The sequence below is a fragment of the Mus caroli genome, unplaced genomic scaffold, assembly GCF_978045245.1.
Source record: "Mus caroli unplaced genomic scaffold, Mus_caroli_1 scaffold_14, whole genome shotgun sequence".
Classification (NCBI taxonomy): Eukaryota; Metazoa; Chordata; class Mammalia; order Rodentia; family Muridae; genus Mus; species Mus caroli.
This window is the reverse complement of record NW_028227269.1, coordinates 87,444,757-87,467,942: the sequence shown is the minus strand read 5'-3', so window position 1 is coordinate 87,467,942 and position 23,186 is coordinate 87,444,757. Positions and strand designations below refer to the sequence as shown.

Sequence of the window (23,186 nt, the reverse complement as noted above, 5' to 3'; positions counted from 1 at the left end):
TACTTTTATCAGACAGAAAACATAAGCAAACACCTGTCATGTCGTATGCTTTCATGTTTACCGAAGACGGCACGAAATCAATCACATTGCCGAAGAAAATTTGATAAGCACTTTCTGGAAATTTGCATACTGTTTTCTGATTAATAAAGGATGAAGGCTGTCCAACTGGGTTGCGTGACAAATGTACAAGTAGAGAAGAATAGCAACTGAAAATAGACACATGAGGAAAGACGATCTCAGCACAGACCTTGGCTCTGGTGGGAAACGCTTTTCTTTTGCTGATGTGTCCTGATAACGTTTGATTATTATCATTATTAGTAATGACATGGAAAACAGCTTTGCTTGGCTCAGGCTTTCTGCACGCGGTGTCACCTGACAGGGTTGCCTGCTTAGAATCCACAAGCGATGGGAGTTCTCAAGCACACACAGCCTCAGGAAAGCTGCTCCAAAGTTGACATTTTTATTTGGGTGCTTCCACTTGCCAGGCCTCCCAGGCAACTGAAGAGACTCGGAGGTAGAGACAAGGGCAGTGAGGTAGGACCACAGCATCAGGGAACAGAGAAACACGAGTTCAGAGAGATCCCAGCTAATTAATCCTAAGGCTAGAGGTTCACATAACACTGGGAGAAGAAGAAAAACAAAATAACCAAAGGTGGGGAGGGATGGTAAATTAATAGGAGAGGGAAATAAAATCAAGATTTTCTTTTCCTGGAGGGAATTAAAATGATGACATCATGGCAATGACTAACTTAATTAAAAAAGGAAAACATATACTCAAAGAATGAGGACGATCCATCAAGCTGTGGAAACAAAATGCTGTCCCTAATTGAATTTAACAGCAATATGATAAGATTGGAAAGTAATTAAGAAAATGATAAAAGGAAAGCGGAATAAAAAGAATGAAAGTACTTATCATTTTTATTATCTATGCAACTGATTTTTCCCCCTTAAATAACAAGCCCAAATGGGGATTTGAAGGATGAGGAGAAAAATAGTTTGATCATTTTTCCTTCTGAAATTGCAAAAATTTGGAGAAAGTTATATTTAAACATATCTACACCCAGATCCCTAGCTTTGCAACCTAACCACTTTCCTGCCCCACAAAGTATCTTCTAAGATGGGCCTTCTAGGCTCGCTGTTCCCCGGCCATTACCTGCCGAAGATTGCGTGTCACTTTGACATCATGCCAGGCGTTGTCGTTGAATTTCCCATTCACTGGCTCCACAATGGCCTCAAAGGCCCCGGAGCCCAGGTTAATGACCAAGGAGACCGCACCATCCTTCAGAGCCAGGTTAACATAGTCGGCCGACTTGCCAGTGTGGAGGATGAGACCATTGCGTTGCCAGGTCTTAAAGGAAAGGGTGATTTCGTCGCTGCTGCTCTGGATGGGGTTCTGGGACAGGTCATAGCACAGATACTCTGAGCCTCGGAAGGTGGCCACGTTCTCCTCTCGTGCTGTAGGTAAAGAAAAAGACAAAGTGGTTATGCCTTGATGAACAAGAATCTACTCTAGGCAACTCCTACTTAACTGATGAAAACAGAAGAGCTCACTACAGAGAAACCCAAAACTGTGTCCACACAGCGGTAGACAACAAGGCAACTGAATGGAGTGGGCTATCTTTACTTTAAACGTTCAGGAAGAAAAAACCTGAGTAAAAAATTCATTCAAGATGCTCAAGGCAGGCTCCCAGTGCACTAGTGATGGTATTTAAATGCTTATAATAGATCTGCTTCAGAATAGATAATTAACTGTCCTTTCTAACAAAGGACTTCTTAGCTCTTGGTACCTTTTATTAAACAATAATTTAAAATCAATTACCATAAAAGATTTGGCTTTGATTTCCATCCATCAGAAACTTAGCTAACTGAGGTTTTTATAGTGAAATCAGGAACGCCACAGAACATGGCTGGGTTATTAAGTAGAAGACTGGACTACAGTCAGGTGAGAGGAAGAGCATAGATGAAACATGGTAAAGCTTTGGTCTGAGAGCTACACAACCGATAGACTCAAGCAAACAGGTCTTGTGCTCTGGGCAGATAAGAGGTTTCATCTGAGAATGTCCCTTCCTGATTGGAACTTAGCTTTACACACATGTCCCCCAAATTGGAAATCAAGGCCAACACAGGATTATGGTGCGATCGCTATTCCCGTTCAAGACTGTATTTCAGTCTTGAATGGGAATGGGAATTCCCTAGTCAAAGCCTGTTTGAGTAGGCATCTTCTCTGGAAGCACTGTTTTCTGAAAGAAACTCGTGGTGCACGTGTCGACACATCAGTAGGCAATGCTTGCTGTGTCGGTTGGGGCATTCACGTGTCTTAATCCTAGATACCTGTAATGTAAGACTGACCTGAACATGGGAAGAAAACTGGGGAAGGTCATGGGCTAAGGACCAGGGGGGGAGGGGTGGCCTAGTCTCCTTTCAGCACTGTTTCTCAAGGAGTCAAACATTATTCATCTTGAACCCGACGTCCAGATAGATAGAAAGGTATTTTCAAATAGGAAAGAGCTAATTTGATCAGTTTGCAATTTGTTGGAGTCACAATTTTGGCACACAACAGATGATTGTGCATATGTCTTCTTCTTAGGCATTCTCCGAATGTATTATTTCACATGAGACTTGGTCAGCTGCTATTTAAAAGCACTTAAGGGATAAGAGAAAATTGGCAATAAGGTACACGTAGATACATAGTTTCCCTTTAAAGATTTGAGGATACAAACTGAAGCTAAGGAGATCCTTTTTCCCCTTGGCTAAACTACATTTCAACCTTATGAGCCAAAGCTAAGTCTACCTCAGCTCGTATCCCTATAAAACATCTTAGTCCCACATGAATCAATTTAGCCAAATTAAAACATACATTTTCCAACCACATAGTAACAAAATGAAGTAGAACTCTTAAAATGTTGAGAGACAAAACCCCACTATGAATAGTTAAATTAATCATAACATTGCGTTATGATCACAAAATTGTGAAAGCAGGAATTAAGACTACAGATGCTTGAAGGCTAAAGAATTGAAATTTCTTCTATATGTTAATGACATGTCTACTTGAATATTTTTGTACACTTACAGTTATAAGCAGATGTACCTGCTTACATTTAGCTAAACTATAGCAGATATTTGTGTGTGTGTGTGTGTGTGTGTGTGTATGTTCATCCACATATGTGTATGTGTCCATCTATTTATGTATGTGTGTTTCTATCCATATATGTATGTGTGTGTCTATGTGCGTGTATTCATCCATATATATATATATATATATATATATATATATATATCCACCAACATATATGTGAGTATCTCCATATATATGTGATATATATGATATGATTGACATACACACACACACACACACACACACACACACACACACGTATTTATGTCTGGTGCATGTTTTCAAAACTAGCCTCAAAAAGTCAGGAAGCAGAAACTTGACACTGTCTGTGTGTCTGAAATACATTCAAAATAATCTCTATTGCCCTGTCTATTATCATGATCTCTCTTCTCATTTGTGATAAAACATATTTGTTAAAATACAACTAGACAACAGACCTGGAAATGACCCTGATCTAGAACAGAAGATAATCAGATGCAGTTGTCATAACTCAGCTCTCTCTCTACAGAGAGGGACGTGCACAACTGCTGGGTGGTCCTTTGTACTACACATGGCCAACTAATGGGTGTCTTCTGTAAAAACCTAAGCTATGCACTGTGACCAACGAGATAGAATGATGAGCCAGGAGAGCAATGCAGAGTTTACATTCATCATTGGAGGACCCTTCAAAGGGGACAGGCTTGACACACAAAAAAGCAAGGTACAAAGATGTTATTTAATGTACCAGACCATGCTTAATATTTTCCATATAATTAGAGGAGAAATCTGTCAAAATAATACATTTTCAAATTACAAGGTATTTTAGGGATTGCCTGATTTAATGCCTTTATGTTATGAAGAAAAAGGTTGATGCCTCAGAGTCAGTGAGTGTCCAAGATGACACAGTATAATCAGAATTTGAAAGACTTCTGGGCTTTATCTGTCCCTGTGATAATCACTCAGGATATGCCACATGCTCCCAGCTAACCTCTCTAAGGTCCTGAGTGATTCCAAGGAGCTGTGGATTTGTAAGTCAAACTGACACTAAGTAAATGAGTCATAACCAACTACGCCCCCACTCCCACCCCCCAGGTTAGCCACATCTGCTTACCAAAAGAAATGCTTCCTTTTCTACTGAGAATTCAGAGTGTAATTAAAATAAGAGATTTTTTTTTTAATGTAGAAGGCCATAAAAAGAAAAACAACTGGAGGCATTACCACAGAAAAGAGAATATCACAATAAATAAATAATCTATGAACTCACTGCGAGAGAGACCATGCCGATGCGAATCAGACATTGGTTTATGCTAATATTTCATGGAACATTGTATACAGCCAAGTGTCTTCCAAGGCACATCTCTAAAGGAGATTGTTGAAGCATCTCACACCCCTCCCTCCACTTAATGGTGAATTTGTTCAGTTGATCTCTTCCCTAGGCCAGAGGAGGTGATCACAAATGTCACTCCAACTACCCAGCTATCTCATTTCAGCAGGTGCCCAGTGAAAACAACAGACAGTTGAAAGGCCTTCTCATAATCATACTCTAGATCAGCAAACGTATTTTGATTGTAATTCCTGGGATTTATTCTGCCTGAGATGTGAGAGGAGGGACCCGCCAATGCATGCCTATGTCTTCAAGCACATGAAAGCTAAGAAGGAGACAGAGAAGGACTTTTAGAAAAGCATCCTGTTGCACACCGTCAGAGTGGAGATTATTTTTCTCCCAAAACCCCAACCTATCTTAATTTGTTCCAGTAGCTGAGACTCCGACACACTCTTATCACCTTGAAAACCATACCGGGCTGACAGTCAACATAATCAAAAGGCAGAACCAGATATGGACAAAATATATTTCTGAGTTGATTCAATTCTCCAGTTGGAAAAAAAAAAGGCAATAGTGTCCAAAAATTCGTTTTCTATACATGATGCTTACAGTGAGTGAGAATGGGGTTGAAAAGACAATGCAGTCACCTTGTATGCATTCAGGCTAAACAGGTGGAGAAAAGGAATGCAGGTGGAGAAAAGGAATGCAGGGGATTATGTAACACAGCACCCAGCAGCTTAGCATACAGCTATGGCTTGGCAAGAGAGAAGGCACTACTAACATAGCTAATGGGCTGTTGAGATCCATATAAGTAATATCATGCCAAAGTTTACTATCCATGGTGTAAGTATTAAAATAAAAATGTTAGTGTCACTGTGTGAAAAGCGGAGCTCAGCTCCTTACGACAGCAAATCATTTAGCCATTATTTGTAAGTGTCCAATTGATTAAACACTAGATGGGATCTGGATATGTATAGCTGGAGGTTTTAAATCAGTTTATGTAACATACGGGGAGACACTGATCTTTCAAATAGCTTGCTAATCGAAGTCCTGAAATATACATAGCATTAACAGGCATTTATTCTGTTCTCTTCTCCACAATTCCAGAATAGAGAACATCCAACTAGTGATGCATAGAATAATAACTCTCAGACAAATTCCAAGGTAATTTAAAATACTCAGTGCAATGCTTTCTTAATATGAACTACAAGAAGTGTGGCTTTGTGGTTTCATGTACTACAACCCCAACTATATCTGTAGATCAAGATACACTAGATAGATAGATGATAGATAGATAGATAGATAGATAGATAGATAGATAGATAGATAGATAGATAGATGGATAGATGGATAGATAGATAGATAGATAGATAGATAGATAGATAGATAGATAGATAGATAGTCAATCATTGGGAATTGCAGAACAATTATTTGTTTAAGGTTTGGTTTAGTTTTGACACATAGGCTCATGATAGCCTCCAACTCACCATGTAGCCAAAGATAGAAGGAATTTCTGATCCTTCTACCTCTGCCTCCACAATGCTCAGGTTATAAGACATATGCACATCTTATCTATTGCATATTTTACCTATACAAACGAAAGGAGCGCAATTGTCACTGTTAAAAGATTGCTCAATTTTACAAAACACATTTGAACTCCTTTCCCAGGGGTGGCCTACAGTGGCTCAACCCATTGGTCCACAGAATTCATGGAGTGGAGTTTACATTTTACTGGGAAGGAATAGAAGGACACAACATGTCCCTAGCAGAAACCTCTTAAGGAAAATGGCATAGTATTGTTGAGGGGGCACTCAAATGAGAAACACATCTGGACTGAATAAAGAGAGACTCTGAGTAGTTTTGGAAGCAGATGCTTACAGCTTTCTACATGTTACTCATCTTTTCTCTGCAGTCCAGGAGACCAATTTGATGTGTTTATACTGGTGAGGAAGAGTAGAGACCCTGTGCTAAGACAGAGGTGTGAGAATTTGGATGTATTATCCAAGACAGTAGGAAGTGGTACTGCCAAGCCCCACAGTACTAGGATTGACTCTTTTTTTTAAATTTATTTTTTATTAGATATTTTCTTTATATACATTTCAAATGCTATCCCGAAAGTTCCCTATACCCTCCCTCCACCCTGCTCCCCTACCCACCCACTCCTGCCTCTTGGCCCTGGCGTTCCCCTGTACTGGAGCATATAAAGTTTGCAATACCAAGGGGCCTCTCTTCCCAGGGATGGCCGACTAGGCCATCTTCTGCTACATATGCAGCTAGAGATACGAGGCTTTTTCTCTTCCACCTCAGCCTCAGCATGCCTCAAATTCTCAGGACAGTTGCAGAGCACACACTGTTTGAGGTACTCCAGCAGGAAGAAGTTCAACCTGCCAGAGGGGGTAAATCTGTGATTGTGACAGGTGAAGGACCACCCAGGCAGGAGGAATCCAAATGGGGAAGCAGGGGAAAAGACTGAAGTTTTCTCTAAATTCTTTGGGGGGGGGAGGGGCGGGGAGGCAAGACACTTGAAAGAGCTTATTAAAATGCAGCCCCCCTCTGGAGTGGCTAAAACCAGTGGCCCTGAGCTGAACACCTGCTGTGCTCCAGACAGCTCTAGGAGCCAGCCCTCCTCCTAATGAGCCTGGGAGATGAAACTGTGCACATCAAGCCATCCTTTGTCCTTCAAATTGGCCTCATACAGCCTTGCAGTACTTCAGTCTGCAATGATGCAAAGATAACCCTGGCTGCCCATCCTGGCTTGGCCCACCCAGAACTAATGAGGCATGAAAACACAAGGGATGTTGCTGCCCTCCCTACTAGACAAAGGGCTGGCCTGGGCCTCAGACTGGTCCGCAGTCTCATTTCATCCACTCCACTAACAGCAGAGGCCATGTAAGGCTTCCTCCCAGTGTCCACAATAGGAAGTAATGGCTTCCCTAGTTGGGAATTCACAGATAATGGTGGCTTCTCTGACCACTGCTCCTCAAGGCGGATGATCAAGGAGTCCAAAGCAGGGGAAACATAGCTGCAGGGTAAGAGGAGATGAGAAATTTACAAGTCCTCTGCCTGATCCTGGGGGACAAGACATGAATGGAAAGAGACTTCACATTCACTCAATTCCGAGAGGTGCCTTGGGCTGAAACAGGCGAATCAGGAGGCAGCACAGGTTTTGGGTGATTCTGTTTCCTTTCCAATGCAACATGCTAAAGAACCAACATAAGAGTCTGACTACTTCGCTCTAAAGGTGGACCAGTCTGAGGCCCAGGCCAGCCCTTTGTCTAGTAGGGAAGGGAGCAACAGACCATGTGTTTCTGTGCCTCATTAGAGCTGGGAACCTAACAGACAACACTCAAATGCCTGTTAGGTTTTGTATGGATTATATTTGCAAAATGAGCATTTGCTAGACAGATGTCTACTGGACATCACCGAACAGCACATACCACTAAAATCTGAGAAAGAACAAATCCTCATGCTTGTCAGAAGGCTCACAAGGCAGCAGTTCTGGTTGATGTTGAAAGTCATGACTTCTTGTGTCTCCTTAAGGCCAAATAAAGCATGACACAGACCCAACTGCAGAGCCACCCCCCCCAAAGAAAAACAATGGAATCCTTTGCTTGCCACACCCCCATCACACGAACATCTCAGAACAGAGGGTACCAGCAGACCCTCTTGTGTCTTGTGTCACATAGTACTTGTGTCACTCTGAACAAAACCTCACAACAGAAGAGAACACACAGAAAAGCTTGCCTCCTCGGGCCATTTCCAAGCCTATCCTCAGACTGTTCGTGGGGAAGATGCAGGAGAGAAATAAATGGACTTTTGCACACTGCCTGGTCACTCGCCATCCTGCAGAGGCTTCGTGAAAGCGATGAGAACGGAAATAGTAAATCAAGTTGTCACTTAGAAAATAAACAGCCAGCATCCTGGTGAGGAACGCTCCCCCAGCCCATGAAAGAATGGCCTGGAAAACCACGCTTCACTGGAATCACTAGAAAGCTAATGGCATCCTGAAGGCTGCAGTGCTCTCAATTGCATTACAATACATTTAAATTTTTGTTCATCTCTGCAAGGAATAAAGGGTCGCAGGTATTCCCTGTGCTGGCAATGTACCAAGTGCCAAATGCACATGAGTCCCAGGAGAGAGGAATAATTAGGTACCTTTTACAAAAGAAGAAAAACCCTAAAGCTAAATTGTGTTGAATGTCTGTTGAGTGCCAAGGACTTACATGACCACACTAATGGGACACCCCTGTATCGTTTAACTATTAATTGGATGCATGGGTTGTCATGATAAAGACTTTGACTGGGGAGACTTGGATCTCACCATCAGCTTTACATTTTGCTAAAATCTACAGGAATTTAGTTTTTCCTTAAAATTTCTAATTGTATATTTGTTAATCTCTCTAGTGAAAATAACCAAGGTATAACATTTATACAATTGATATGAGGTATGTGTTAAAGGTGGAGTTTGATATACCGTACCCCTCAGTGGCTCATAATTTGAATGCTTAGTCTCCAGGTAATAGAGCTATTTGAAAGGTGGGGGTTGAGGACTGTGGGTTCCTGGCAGTGGGTCTTTGAAAATTAAACCTGTCCCCTGATTCCTGTCACACTCAATGCCTCCTTGTCTGACAAGAGGCAAGCAGCCTTTATCACACATGAATTGTGCCATCCTACCTCATGCCTCTCCCACTAAGATTGGTGGAGAGCCTTACAAGCATGACCATAAACCATTTGTGATGAGTATTTTGGTCACAACCACACAAAAATAACTAACACCAAGCAAGAAGACCACCAAGTTGTTGGCTCAGTTCCCAGTCTTAGAAATACTAGCTCTTTCATCTGTTGAGAACATCCCCACAAACACAGAATTCCAATTCAGTGTAATGTGTTGGGAGCTGTTAAGACAACACTATTGTCCTGATCTCTGAATTGGGCCTCTCCGCCCCCCCCAGAAGAAAAGGGGGTCAAAAGTGGGCCACCAACACACTGCTCTGAGAACAACCACAGATTGTTCCAGCCCTAAGTCACCGCCGGATGTCCTGACCACAAGATGTACCCTGATACCACCAAGTTCCTGCTTCCCCGTGTAGCTGCCAAAAAATAATTTCTGCTGCCCCATCCCTCCTGCTGAGAAGTGCTTCCTCCTTTGCTTGTACATTTAAGCCTTTAGCCTTGCTAATACAGTGAGACCTTGATGCTACTCAGACTGCTTCCGTGTGTCGTTCATTGTACAAGGTTCTCTTCTCTCCCTCCCCCCATTTGGTTCTTAGGAGAAGGTCCCCTCAAGACCCTCGAATAACTGGACCTGCTGGACGGGTCAGTGATGCATCTCACAGCTGGTACAGGCACGTGGGAGAAGGTGCAGCCGATGGTGAGTCCTCACCAGAGATTTCATTTTAGCTGGTATGAGTTCACGTAGAAAGGATACAGGATATGGTAGTCATAAGAAGGGGCCTGTTTGTGAGTGTGGTCATTAAGAAAGCCTGGCAAGCTGCTCAGGGAGTAATGAGAAGTTAAGTGACTGCTTCAGTGGGCATCATCATTGTGTGGCTCATGCCACAGTGTAGGGCCCCAATCCCCTAGCACTGGGGATGTGAAACCAACAGAGAAAATCTTTCATGTCTAAGCTAGCTATTTCTGAGTAGCTCCATTATACTTGTCTGAGATTCACACAGAGATTCACAAGACATGTTCAAGGAAGAATGGATCTTTCTAGAAAACCATTTGTGAAGCTAATTATGCTGCATATGATTGACTGACTTCCACTATTAAGTTATGGTATAAGTTGCACATTTCTTTTCCCCTTAGCCACTAGGATGCATGTGAATAAAAGCTAATGATATTTTTTTCACTATCTTCTTCTTTTTGTAATTGCAGGCCAAGCAACAAACCCAAACAGAGCACTTTACATTGTAGAGGAGATCTCTCTGTCCCCGTGATGCCTTGGGAACATTTCTTCCTTTTTCACCAGAGCAAAGAGTTGGAAAGTAACACTTTCATCTTGTCTCTTCTGCACACTCTTGCCTTTAAAGAGAGAGAAAGTGACTGAACTGTTTGGTAATACGAGAAAGGTTTGGCACACAGAACCCTGCATTCCTCATTTAGGTGGTGATTGTTCCCATATTAGTAGGGTGCGGGTGGGGGGTTCTCTCTCTTTTAAAACTGCCCTTCCTTGAGTTTTGGGCTTGTGAGTCCCTTCTAGCTTATCCTTGTACTGGCTAGTTTTGTTTGTCAACTTGACACAAGCTAGAGGAGTCATCAGAGAGGAAGGAGCCTCAGTTGAGGAAATGCCTCCAGGATACTGAGTTGTAAGGTGCTTTCTCAATTAGTGATCAATGGGGAAGGGTGCAGGGCATTACTGTTGGTTCCATCTTTGGGCAGGTGATTCTGGATTCTATGAGGAAGCAGGCTGAGCAAGCCATTAGGAGAAAGCCAGTAAGCAGCACCCCTTCGTGGTCTCTGCATCAGCCCCTGCCTCCAGGTTCCTGCCCTGCTTGAGTTCCTGTCCTGATTCCTTTAGTAATGAATAGTGATATTTAAGTGTAAGCTGAATAAACCCTTTCCTCTCCAAGTTGCTTTTTGGTCATGGTGTTTTACTGAAGCACTAGACACCCTGACTAAGATGCTCTTGTTATAAGCCTATCAGAGCAGACCTGCATAAGTTCTACAGTTTTCAAGATTTTCTGCTAATTGCTGGGGGATTGATTCTAAGTCACAGGGAACTCATTCTAATTCATAAAGGAGGCCAACCTGTCTGAATGCCTGAAGGAACATGCAGCTAAATTGATGTCTGGAGCCCAGGCCTGACCCAGGATGTCATGCTGGGGTCTATTACACAACTAGATCAGAAACCAGAGTACAGCATTATGACTTAGAGCCCCATCTGTCATCTTATATCTTAGCAAACACAGAAAGGGGAACTAAAATAAGCACATCAGGAGAAAGTACAATAACTTGCCTTTTAGGTTCATCCTAGAACCCAACATGCTAGAACCAAGGGAAAATTGTGAGTAAATACATCATTAATTTAAAGGTTAGCTTTGTGTCACAATATTTCTGAAGACTTTTTTAAAAGTTACATTAAATATAAATGTGAATTAAATGGTGAAGAATTAAAACTCAGGATACCTTTCTAGAAACGAGCTCAAAATTGAGCTTTGAAATTTTTATTTAAACAGTTGTATAACTTTACATGCCCATAGGTCTATGTATCCTCTCATCTTTGATCAAAGTCAGTTAGAATAAGATGCATGTTGGTAGTTTTATTCCACCTGCCTTCTTTTTATAACTTACAAACTTAGGGCATTATACTGTCCAACAAAGTAACACATAGTAAGTACTTATTCTGTGGCCTTTGTGAAGACAAAAAAATATCTACCAGTGGCATAGAGCTAGGAAGAAGATGAAAACAGTTAGGGCTGCTGAGATGGCTCAGTTGGTAAAGAAAAGTAAATTAAGGGTGCTGCTATCCACCTGGTAGCCTAGCACCGGGAGGGCAGAGACAGCAAGATCCTAGGAGTTAGTTGGCTAAAGCTTAGCCAAATTGGAGACCTCTGGGTTCAGAGACACATATGGTCTCAAAATTTAAAAGAAACATAATTGAGAGAAATTCAATGCCAACTTCTGGAATATATCATACACATACAAACATATACATGGTATAAAGATGCATTATATATTGATATATATATATATACATATAAATACATACACACATATATATGATATACACATATACATACATATGCATGTACATACATATATAGTGTATATATACATATGTGTGTGTAGGTATGTATGTACTATATATATATATGTATATATGTGTGTATACACACACACACACACCCCAACACATATCCATGTAAACACATGTGTCAACATACAGAAAAGAGAGAGAAGAGAGGAAAGGGGAGCCCTAAGTGTGGAAGTGAAATGAATCCACAGTTAACTCAGTACAAGGAGCAGAACAATAGCACATACACATCAGCACCAAATCAGATGCTCGTTCAGAAAGAAATAGAAACTCTTGAAAGGTTCACAGAATTTCTTAAAGTGTACATACACTTAGGAACAAAAAAAATATCAATTATAACCTACATAGGCTTAAAATATTTATCTCACCGAATTTCTCTATGGTGAAAGCAAGTGAAGAACCAACCGTTCGTGACAGTGCCACAGTGGAGCAGAAACCTTAGGTGATGTCTTTGCTCCATCCTCTCAGTAAGTCTAAAATTAGACCATCTCAACAGCAAACCTTTCCACCATGAGTATCTTGGTGGTTTGAATAAAAAGAGCCCCCTAGGCCCACAGGAAGTGTCACTATTAGAAATTGTGGCTTTGTTGGAGTAAAGACATGTCACTGGGAGAAGGCTTTGAGGTTTCAGAAGCTCAAGCCTAGTGGCTTACCCACTGTCTCTCCCTGCTGCCTGCAGATCCAGATGAAGAGCTCTCAGCTCCTTCTCCATCACCATGTCTGCCTGCACGCTGCCATGCTTCCTGCCATGATGATACTGGACTAAACCTCTGACATGTAAGCCAGCCCCAGTTAAATGTTGTCCTTTATAAGAGCTGCTGTGGTCAGAGTGTCTCTTCATAGCAACAGAAAACCAAACTCAGTAAGTATCCAATGTAAATGAGGTGTTGTAAGAAGTTAACACATTTTAGAAATTAAAAAATTCACATCGTGGAAGAAAAAAGTGGGGTAGCAGGATTATTGAGGGACCACTGAGAAAGCACAAGCACTAAGAATACTTACAGTGGGCTCAATGTTTCCTTTATGAAGCCCAGAACATATAGAAAGTAATGATTATAAACTATAGGAGGGTAGAAATAAATAATGCAGCTTCCATACATAGTAGTGGCTAACTGTTGTATTATTTCTAGTAATAAGTAGAGAAAATATGTATAGATATGCTCATTAATTTTATTTAGTGACTACTTCTGAGGAGGGAGAAAACAGTGGGACCAAGACTGAGTCTTCCTTGTAAAACAGGCTTTTCCTATACAGCCCAAGCGGTCCTCCAGCCTCTTCCCTTATCCTCATAAATGCTAGGATGAGGAAATACATTGCCCCTATATTACCATCCCAGCCAAACACAGTCTTTCTGAAAGGACACAAAACAAACAAGGTGGGGGTATTAAAATGTCTTCAATCTAGGTTTAAATTCCACTGTCAGCAATAACTTTTACTATAATTATATTCTTCTTAATGACTGGAGTATTCCATTTTTTTAAAAGTTAAAATCTGTGCAGACTATTCTCATAAAACACCTAATCACCTCTCTTATCAGATCTTGGATGATTATCTGGTTATTTTACACATGGTGTGAATGTATCAGTCATATGCTGTGAGTATCAATTTTCCATGCTTTTTCAAATCTGCCATGTAGGCCCCAAAGGGCTAAAGTTATAGGGAATTATACAGAAATGCACTTGAATTCATCAATGACCACAAAGTCACCATTTCCCACTTGTGTCCTGCTTACTGTGTATAGCACTCCTACTTTGCTGGGGGCCTTGGCACCGCAGAGCTCAGACTGATTTCCTTCAGGGCAAAGAGAAACTATGCTGATGGATAGGTCTTGAGATGGAATAAGACACATAACTTGCTATTGTGTAATAGTTCCACAGCAAGCACCCGAAGTCAGGTAAACCAGCATCTGGGATGTGTCTGTCCCTGGGGCCCTTGCCACAAACCTAGTAACCTTTTTACTTTCTTCACAGCAGAATAAAATGATGGTAGTCTTTTAAGAATGGCCCCACAGAGAAAACTGTATTGGTAGGTACTCCCCAGCCTTTCCTGCAGAGGAGAGGGGCCAGCCTGCAGGCCAGTCCCTCTTTTGTTCTCACTGTGGACTCTAGCCTGCAAGTCTAGACACACTGGTTTGTTAAAAGGCCCAGGAGTCAATGCCTGGACAAGATCAATACGGCTTTTTATGACACAATGAAAACTTTCTATTTTGTTAAATGTGGCTAATCTACCATTTCTGCGGTACTCCTAAAGCTTTCAGTGGCAAGCTTGAGCCCAGGTGATTAAAGCCCTGTTCGGAGACACAAACTGGGGGAACTGTGCCAAAGGAGAAACACAAATCCTGGAAGCCTGAGCCAGGCTGTCTTTTTAGAACTAACTATGCATCTCGCTCTCCTCAAGCAAAAAGACATAGCAGTGAGGAGGAGCTGGTAATACTGGTAAAAATTCAAACTGCTCCATTCCTAGGTTCCCAAGTAGGGAAAGATAATGGCACACAGTAATTAAGGATGGACTCTGGATAAAAGGACAGGGAGGGTCAGCTCTATCAGAGGAGGGTCAAGTCCCCAGAAAGGATGTTAAAAAAATATCACTGATCTGACTCAGGAAGCCTAAATAAAAGGCAAACAGCCTTTACTGATCCCAATTTCAATTATAGTACCAATATTGTATACAAAACTAGAATATTGCTTTATTTTCACCATTTCTTTTTCTCAGATATCTGTAATGCTTCAGAGAATCAGAAGATTTTTTTTTTTGCCTTAGTATAAAAAGGGCAAGAGAAAAATGTATTGCAAACATCTATTGCACTTCAGGCTTTTACATATAGGAGAGGCGCCAGTAGAAGAAGGGTTATATTTAAAATATTTGATAGAAATTTGCTAAGACCTCTTTTAGAGAGTTAAAGGGTATAGGAATTCAAATTCTGCTTATTAAAACCAAGATATTATTAATAGAAATAGCACCTCTATGCATTCACATGTCAACTGAAGGTGAAATCTTATCATGTGGTTTCCTTGATATGTTTCTGATGTAGCCCTCAACATTCTGAGGCAACAAAATATTTTATAAGCCCTATTTTATAAATAAATAAACTTAAATTCAGAGGGACTAAACCCTCTTATAAGACCACAGCTGGTAAGAACCTGATTCCAGATACAAAGAAAGTTCAACCTCCAAAGACTACATTCTTTCCATCGGGTTGTACTGCCTCCTTGATAAGAGTTGACTACTTTGTGTAAAACTCTTATCAATAGCACTCTCATAGAGATGATCTCTCTCTCTCTCTCTCTCTCTCTCTCTCTCTCTCTCTTTCTCCTTCTCCCTCTCCCTCCACCTCCCCCTCCCCTTCTCCCTCTCTCTCTCCCTCCCCTTCCCCCTCCCCCTCCCCCCTCTGTGTTTAAGTATGTGTACAGATGGATATGTACATGTGTTAGCAGAAGACAACATAGGCTGTCATTCCTCAGCACAACCCATCTTGATTTTTGAGACAGGATCTTTGCATAGACATCACTAAGTAGGCAAAACTGGTTGGCCAGTGAGCTTCTGTGCTGAGAATACAAGTGCCATATTACCAAGTCCACCCTTTTTACCTTCAGGGATGGAACGTGGGTCCTCGTGCTTACAGAGTATGAACTTGACTAATTGAGGCTTTTCCTCGGCTGCTATTTTCTAAATACACATTTGTTTAGAGTGCTATGAATCCGAAAACACTTTCATGCCCATTATCTAATTTTGTAAAGTCTGGCCATCCTCTAAAAACATGTCTGCTCAACAGACTGCGATTTCAGCACTTCCATATAGCAGCCACATATGTTTGGATGTGAACAAGCATATAGATGACAGATAAGAGCATGGTCATTCTGTATATTTATGCAACTTGAAATATGTAAGGGTTAAGCAGAATCTCATGAGAGTATAAACGAGGAAGTCTATTCTTTAGGCTCTGAACCTAAAAGAGCAATACTCCTTCCAAGTCAGAAGGATTCACGGACCACTTGCGGGTGTTGCCCATTTACCAACAACCCATATAAAGTCAAACAGCTGGACTCTGAGCTAGAGGGCCCTGTTAGACATACACCCTCAACAATTGAGCCAAGGGAGCTGTTGAGGCAAAACAAGTTAGCTGATTTGCAATTTAAAAGTGGGATAAGACTCTAAAGAACGACTCTATGGCTCAAATTATTTTAGTCTTATAACCCATACACTAAGTACAACAGATATAATATTTTCTATTACAGTCATAAATCTCAAATCCTAACCTTCTACTGAGATACTAGTAACATTTTATTTCTATATTTTGAGATAGGATTTCTCTAGGTAGCCCTGGCTGATCACATGCTTACATCACACCCTCACCTCTGGCTCTTGAGTGCTGGGATTATGTGTTTTTATCTATGACTTTAAGAATGCGAACAGTGCTTAGACTAGCTCGTCTCTGTCATGAAGACTCTGCACAGGCAACCACAGGTTAGAGGATCTGTATTTGTGTCTATTCCCAGTTGGCTGAGGTTTGAGACTACGGTTTGTAGGTAAATGATTCAGAACAAGGGGAAGTAAGGAGACATGATTAAGATACATCAAACCATTATCTAAGGCTTAAGAAAACGGGGTCTGGTAGCTCGTTTCCTCAGACATCTCACAATCCCCCAAAGACATTAGCAATGTTTCTCTATATAAATTGAAGTCTAGGAGGAAGTTCAGGAATCTTTTTCTCCTACTTTAAGACTTAGAAACTTAATCTTATTCTCCTTAAGACTTAAGTGTGTAACTTACCAAGTAACATAAAGTTCAAGATTAAACAGGTACCAGTATGATATGGTACAATAAAAATAAAACTTAAAAAATCCTATACTCCACAGATTTATACTAATAATTAATGATACCATTAGAAAACTAAGGAGGGGCTAGAGAGGTCCCTCAGTGTTTAAGAGCACTTGTTGCTCTTCCAGAAGATCCAGGGGTTAAATTCTTAGTGCCCACAGGACAGCTCAAAGCCCTGGGGAACTATAGTCCGAAGGAATCCAGAGCTTTCTTCTGGCCTCTGTGGGTACTGCATGCACACGGTGTGCAGACATACATGAAGGCAGAACACCTGTCATACATAAAATAGAATTATATATTTTTCTAAAAAACAAGGAGAGTACTATACTCTTTTCATAAAAGCTAAATTTATATAGCACCCTTTGACACATATTTATATAGGACCCTCTAGATATCAGATACTGTGGTAGGCAAGAGGAATATAGTGATTAACATAGTACAAACACCCGTAAGGGCAATCATTCTACTCCTTTCTATTCTGTTAGGGTTTTTTTTTCATTTTATGTGAGTGTGTGTGTGTGTGTGTGTGTGTGTGTGTGTGTGAACTCAGATGTGTGTCATTTCTGAGAAGGCCATTCATCTTGTTTTTTGAGACAGAGTTTCTCACTGGCCTGGAACTAACCGATTTTAGCTAGATTGATTGGCCAGAATTCTCATGGGAATCTCCTGTCTCTGCTTCCCCTGAACTGAAATTACAAGCAATCGGTATTATTTCCAGCTCTATACATGTGTCCCAGAAGTTGAAGTCTGGTCCTCATGCTTACACAGTAAATATTTAAAGCATTTAACCAGTTGAGCTGTCTTTCAAATCAGGGTTTGTGCTCTCTCTCTCTCTCTCTCTCTCTCTCTCTCTCTCTCTCTCTCTCTCTCTCTCTCTCTCTCCTTCTCTCCCTCTTTTCCTCCCTCCCTCCCTCCCTCCCTCCCTCCCTCCCTCCATCCCTCCCTCCATCCCTCCCTCCCGTCCTCTCTCTCTCCCATCCTTCTTTCCCCCTTTCTATTTTACATGAATAACTGCTTTGCCTATCTATCTACTGTGCCCATGGAGGCCCAAATAGGACACTGTATCCCCTGAAAATTGAATTATAGATGGTGATTAACCATCATGAAGGTCCTGGAAATCATACCCAGGTCCTCTGAAAGAGCAGCAAGTGTCCCTAACCATTTAGCTACCTCCAGCCTCAGAGTTTGGGATTTTCTATCCTTAATGAAATGATGAGGTTGATAGAAAATTTGTTAATGTCGTTATGTGAAACAATAAAGTTCAAAGACATATTGAACCAGAGAACCTCTCTCTGTGTGCTGTCAAATGCTTACAAAAATCATGTTTTTCCTGGACTCCTTATTCTTTCTTCATGGCCATTCCATTCTACCTTTATGTCTCATATGCATATATGATTTTATATATCTATATAAAGTCTAGGAGGAGAAAGAGAAGGACAATATGAATATGACCAAAGTACTTAATGTATCAGAGTACTAGTATGTAAATGCCTTTTTCTCAAATCCATTACTATGTATGATTGTGTGCTCATAAAATTTGTATTAGAAAATCATAGTGCTCCATTGAAAACCAGTTCACCAAATGTGTCAAGTATAGTTATCGATCATCACAATGTCTCTGGAACTTTGAAAATTCCTAAGACATGGGCATTTCAGTGCTAAAATAGGGCCAGTACATGTCACAGAGAGAGTGACTGAGCATTCTACCATCATGTGTCAGATGGATAAAAAGCAATAGATGAAATCAGAACTCTCAATCACCTAGAACCGTGGTTCTCAACCTTCCTAATGCTGTGACCCTTTAATACAGTTCCTCATGTTGTGTTATGAGGAAGCATACAAGTATTTTTGTTGTTACATCATAACTGCAATTTTACTACTTTTATGAATTGTGATATATACATCTGATATGTGGGATATCGGATATGACCCACAGGTTGAGAACCACTAACCCTACACTCATTGACAAAGAAGAAGAAGTTTCCATTTGTGAGATGGTTTTGTTAGCTATAGATTTCTAGCCTGTTTCATCTTGGCATTCTAGGATTGTGAAGAACTAATAATCACATTGATTATAGAGTAAATTTTATAGTATGCTGCATTTTAAGTGATTGCTTTCCATGAACTTTGAAAAATGTCATCTTAAGAACAATCACTTGAGGATTCTGAGGGCACTGGGTGGGATTTTATGGTCCCTCCAAGTCATCAGGTTCTAATCAATTATCATCATACATTGTCAGGAATAAACAGCATTTGTTTCCTAATTGTTTAAATTTGGAGTCACAAGTGTCCTCTGTATGATAAGTAGCTAATTATGCTGTATGGAATGATTTATGCAAATAATTGTCCCCTTGGGGATGACTCAAATAACTGCAAGAACAGGCAGAAACTACAAAGTGGTTCATAAATGAAGCCTCTGGGCACTCAGGTGTATGGCTTCCATCTCAGAGAGCTGCTCCTTCCCATCTCACCCCAACTGCCGCAGTACTGCCGCCTCCATTCACACAGAGCCCACCTATGTCTAGGGCCTTCTGAAATTTTTAAAATGACATTGGGCAACTTTATAAAAGAGTTACCAGAACCTGCTCTAGATTCTAGAAACCACATTCTCAGCTGATTCGTGAAAAGAAGAAGGTATCCCAAAACAAGTGGACTGGAAAGAGCTAGGACTTACCCGTGTTCTATGGAATACAGCACAAGGATTTCAGAAATACTGTTGTTTTCAAATCTACAATAACCTTAGAAAAATAGGCATTATTGTTACAGTTTAAGAAGCATGGAAATGTTCATAGTCCCTGATATGGGGTGATGATGCTGATGCTGCCTACCAATTTTAAACCTGACTATTAAGCAGAGACTTTACCTCTGTCAGTATTATGCAAATACTCCCCCCCTATAACCTTTCTAATATTTTTAGGGCTTATTATCTGTAGCATTGAAGGAGGAAAGCTGAAGTTTCCGAGACTCAAGGTCATCCAAATAGAATCATAATGACCATGAAGAAACTCAGAATGTTCCTTCTACTGTAATAATTTGGATTTCTATGAAGGTCAATAGTCTAAGATCAGGAGCCAAGCAACCCAACTGTGGGACTCTAGAACCTCTAGGGTTTCTCATCTAGACAGCAACATTCTTCTAATGGCTTATTCAAACTGAGCCATAGGAACTCCTAATATAATCATGTTACAAACCCCATATGTCCAATGTTGCTATGGAAACATCTCTATATCTAACCATCATTGCCCTTGACAGCAAGGAGAGCCAATGCTGTTGGCACTATTTGAAAGGTTGCAGGTACTAGTTTGAGCATTTATTCATATATCCATCCAGCTTTATTGGGAATACTTGTCATATACTAGGTTAATGGTAGAAGAGCCATGTAAAGTTTTAGAATATTGTTTTTACTGGAGGTTAAGGTCCTGAAACTAGGGGACTGTGAAGTGTGAACAGGGTTTGAAAACACATGAATCATACACTTAGATATTACTGTTACTCATCTCATTTATTCCTTTGGTCCCACCCCAGGGGATATCCACTATTTGCTTTTAAGCACAAGAGTATTCCACCAGAAGCTTTTGACAGACAGGCTATAGGGGTGAGTTTCTAGAACCCAAGCCTGGGATGTATCTCAAGAAAGTCATGGAGAAAGGAATTAGGTACTTTTCACAGTCGTATCTAAGGAGCACTAGGCTCGCTCTTCACTTTCCACTTCATAGATGGCTTTTTAAAGACAGAAATGAGATAGCAGCAGTAGCCCAGATTTCTTACTTGTTTTTATAAGCTGAGCACAATTCAAAGTTTGCATGGAGTTACAGGGAGGAGAGCCAAAACCAGAATCCCAGGTCTCTGACTTCCACTTGATTAGTTACAAAATAATTATGTGACAGACATACAACGGACACCTTTGAAAGCTTGGATGCCTAATTCCCAGTTGAGCACCTTCTCCAAGGCTTCCTCCTTTTGCATATGTCCCCTGCATACATGCATTAATGTTCAAGTCTCAGGGTTATATGAGCCGGCACTGGGCAACACCTGCCATTGAAATCCTTCTCCAAGCAGGTTACAGTGTTCAGTGCTCATGGCTAATCGGAGAACTTTATAACTTTCCTGTTCACTGACTTCCTCTTTTTATTTCCCCTGCAATGGTATGGACTCTATTACTCCAAGAAAGAAGCTGTTTAATGACTGCAGCCCTATCTCCTGAAGGCCTTATCCATGGTGTACAGTTTATCTGCTCACAGTTGACCTTTGCCACTGTGTTCCAGTCTAGGGAAAAACAAAAGCGTCAAAACAATTAAAAGCAATGAAAGAGAAGGGAGAACAAAAAGGAAATACAAGCCTAATGTGCAACATCTTAACAGAGAATTGGGAAAGCAAGAGGAAAGAGGGGGGAGGAGGGAGGCAGGGAGGGAGGGAGGGGGAGGGAGAGAAGAGAGAGAGAGAGAGAGAGAGAGAGAGAGAGAGAGAGAGAGAGAGAGAGAGAGAGAGAGAGAGAGAGAAGAAGAAGAAGAAGAAGAAGAAGAAGAAGAAGAAGGAGGAGGAGGAGGAGGAGGAGGAGGAGGAGGAGGAGGAGGAGGAGGGAGGAGGGAGGAGGGAGAAGGGAAGAGGGAGGAGGGAGAAGGAGAAGGAGGAGAAGAAGAAGGAGGAGGAGGAGCAGGAGGAAGAGGAGGAGGAGGACAAGGAGGAGGAGAAGATCAAATCATCCTGGTCCTCTTTATTTCTCTCCCTGGTGGCTGCAGAAGGCTTGAAAATGCTGTTAATAAATCTGAGAGCTGTGTGCTGCTAGGGATAAATAAAGAGAACAAAAATGAAAGCCACAGCATGCAAAAATCCTGCTCTATAAAGTGCCCTCCACTCTCGGTGAGCCCAGACCACTGGTGGAAAGTGGATGGTTGCTCTCTGTCTAAGGGTCTCTCAATAGCAGTTTTTCTTCTTAGTCACACCAGCCTCCAATGTGTTGACCTCCTGGGAAGACAGGGATAGCCCTACAAAGACCCATGCCCTCTGTGTTATTACACCTTGGCTGTCAGCAAACCCATTCCCTTCTCCTTTGAAATGCATAAACTTAAAATTTATATTCATCATTGTGATGAGATATATATAAACGTTTATCCATACAGAAGTCTGAGCATAGTCAATATTTTCAATATAGTCAATTGTAAACAAACACACATAGAGGATTGTTTTCTTAAGGTCTGAGATGTTTTCAACTCTCCAGATACCTTAGGAAGAGTGGAGAATGATGGTTCTCCATAGTTCTGTAGAGGACACCTTTCCTTTCCTTTCCTTTCCTTTCCTTTCCTTTCCTTTCCTTTCCTTTCCTTTCCTTGTCCTTGTCCTTGTCCTTGTCCTTGTCCTTGTCCTTGTCCGATATGATATAGGGCAAATAGACATAGCAGGAGCTGCATCTGCTCATCTTTGGAGATGTGAAAAAGAACCATGCCTTGTGGTTAGTCTTTTATTGTTCCATGAATTATATAAAGGGAGGTAAAGCTGAGGTCTTCAGTGGTTGCTGACAGTCAGGTTTCTTCTCCTAGTGTTCTAGGTGTTTTCTTCAGTTGTTCTAATTGGCTTGCTCCCTTGTAAGCTGTTTTCCACTGGCCCTATGGCTGTAGCTTTAACAATAGTAAGAACTGAATTTGGAATACTGACTACCATCCTGAGCATCACCTTTCACCTGGACCCTCTCCTTGGCCCAACACAACACAGGTAGGACAATTACTGCTTTTATAAAGGTGTAGGAATGTAAGAGTTATGGCTGTGCAGCCAGCCCAGGGTGAGTAGCAGAATCAAAGTTCACAGGACCAGATTTGATTGATCTTCAAGCTTTCATTCAGCCTCTTTCCATGGCCTGTTACTGCCTCAGCAGGTGAACACCACCATCATACACACTTGACTGTGACCAGCAATTGTCTACTCTAAATCTGCACATCTGATTTCTCATCTCCTAATGACCCAAACCTGGAAAGTGCTAAATTGTAAATGAACATTGAGCATCACCCCTTCATGTCTGATTTCAGCTTCTGTAGGTGGGGCCCTCTTATTTCATTTCCATCCCAGATACAAGAAATCCAACTAAGTCCAAGAGATGCCTGCCCCCTCAGAAGGAACAAATGATGGGAAAACTTCCTTGGCATGGGATATTAGCATTCCCAGTCTAGCATTCATACTTGAAATGAATGACCAGAACAACA

The 23,186-nt window shown here is 41.2% G+C and overlaps 1 protein-coding gene across 18 annotated transcripts in view; it reads right to left on the bottom strand.

The window, feature by feature from the left end:
- Nrxn3 (neurexin 3) overlaps nucleotides 1–23,186 on the bottom strand; it is a 1,606,331-nt gene that overhangs the window by 1,136,541 nt on the left and 446,604 nt on the right. For all 18 annotated transcript variants that reach the window (XR_015045250.1, XM_085830590.1, XM_029484639.2 and 15 more), the window contains exon 5: nucleotides 1,154–1,455. Coding sequence is in view for 17 of the 18 variants with exons in the window: in XM_085830590.1 (XP_085686716.1) it covers nucleotides 1,154–1,455 (302 nt within the window). In the remaining variant the exon portion in view is untranslated. The remainder of the gene's footprint in view (nucleotides 1–1,153; nucleotides 1,456–23,186) is intronic.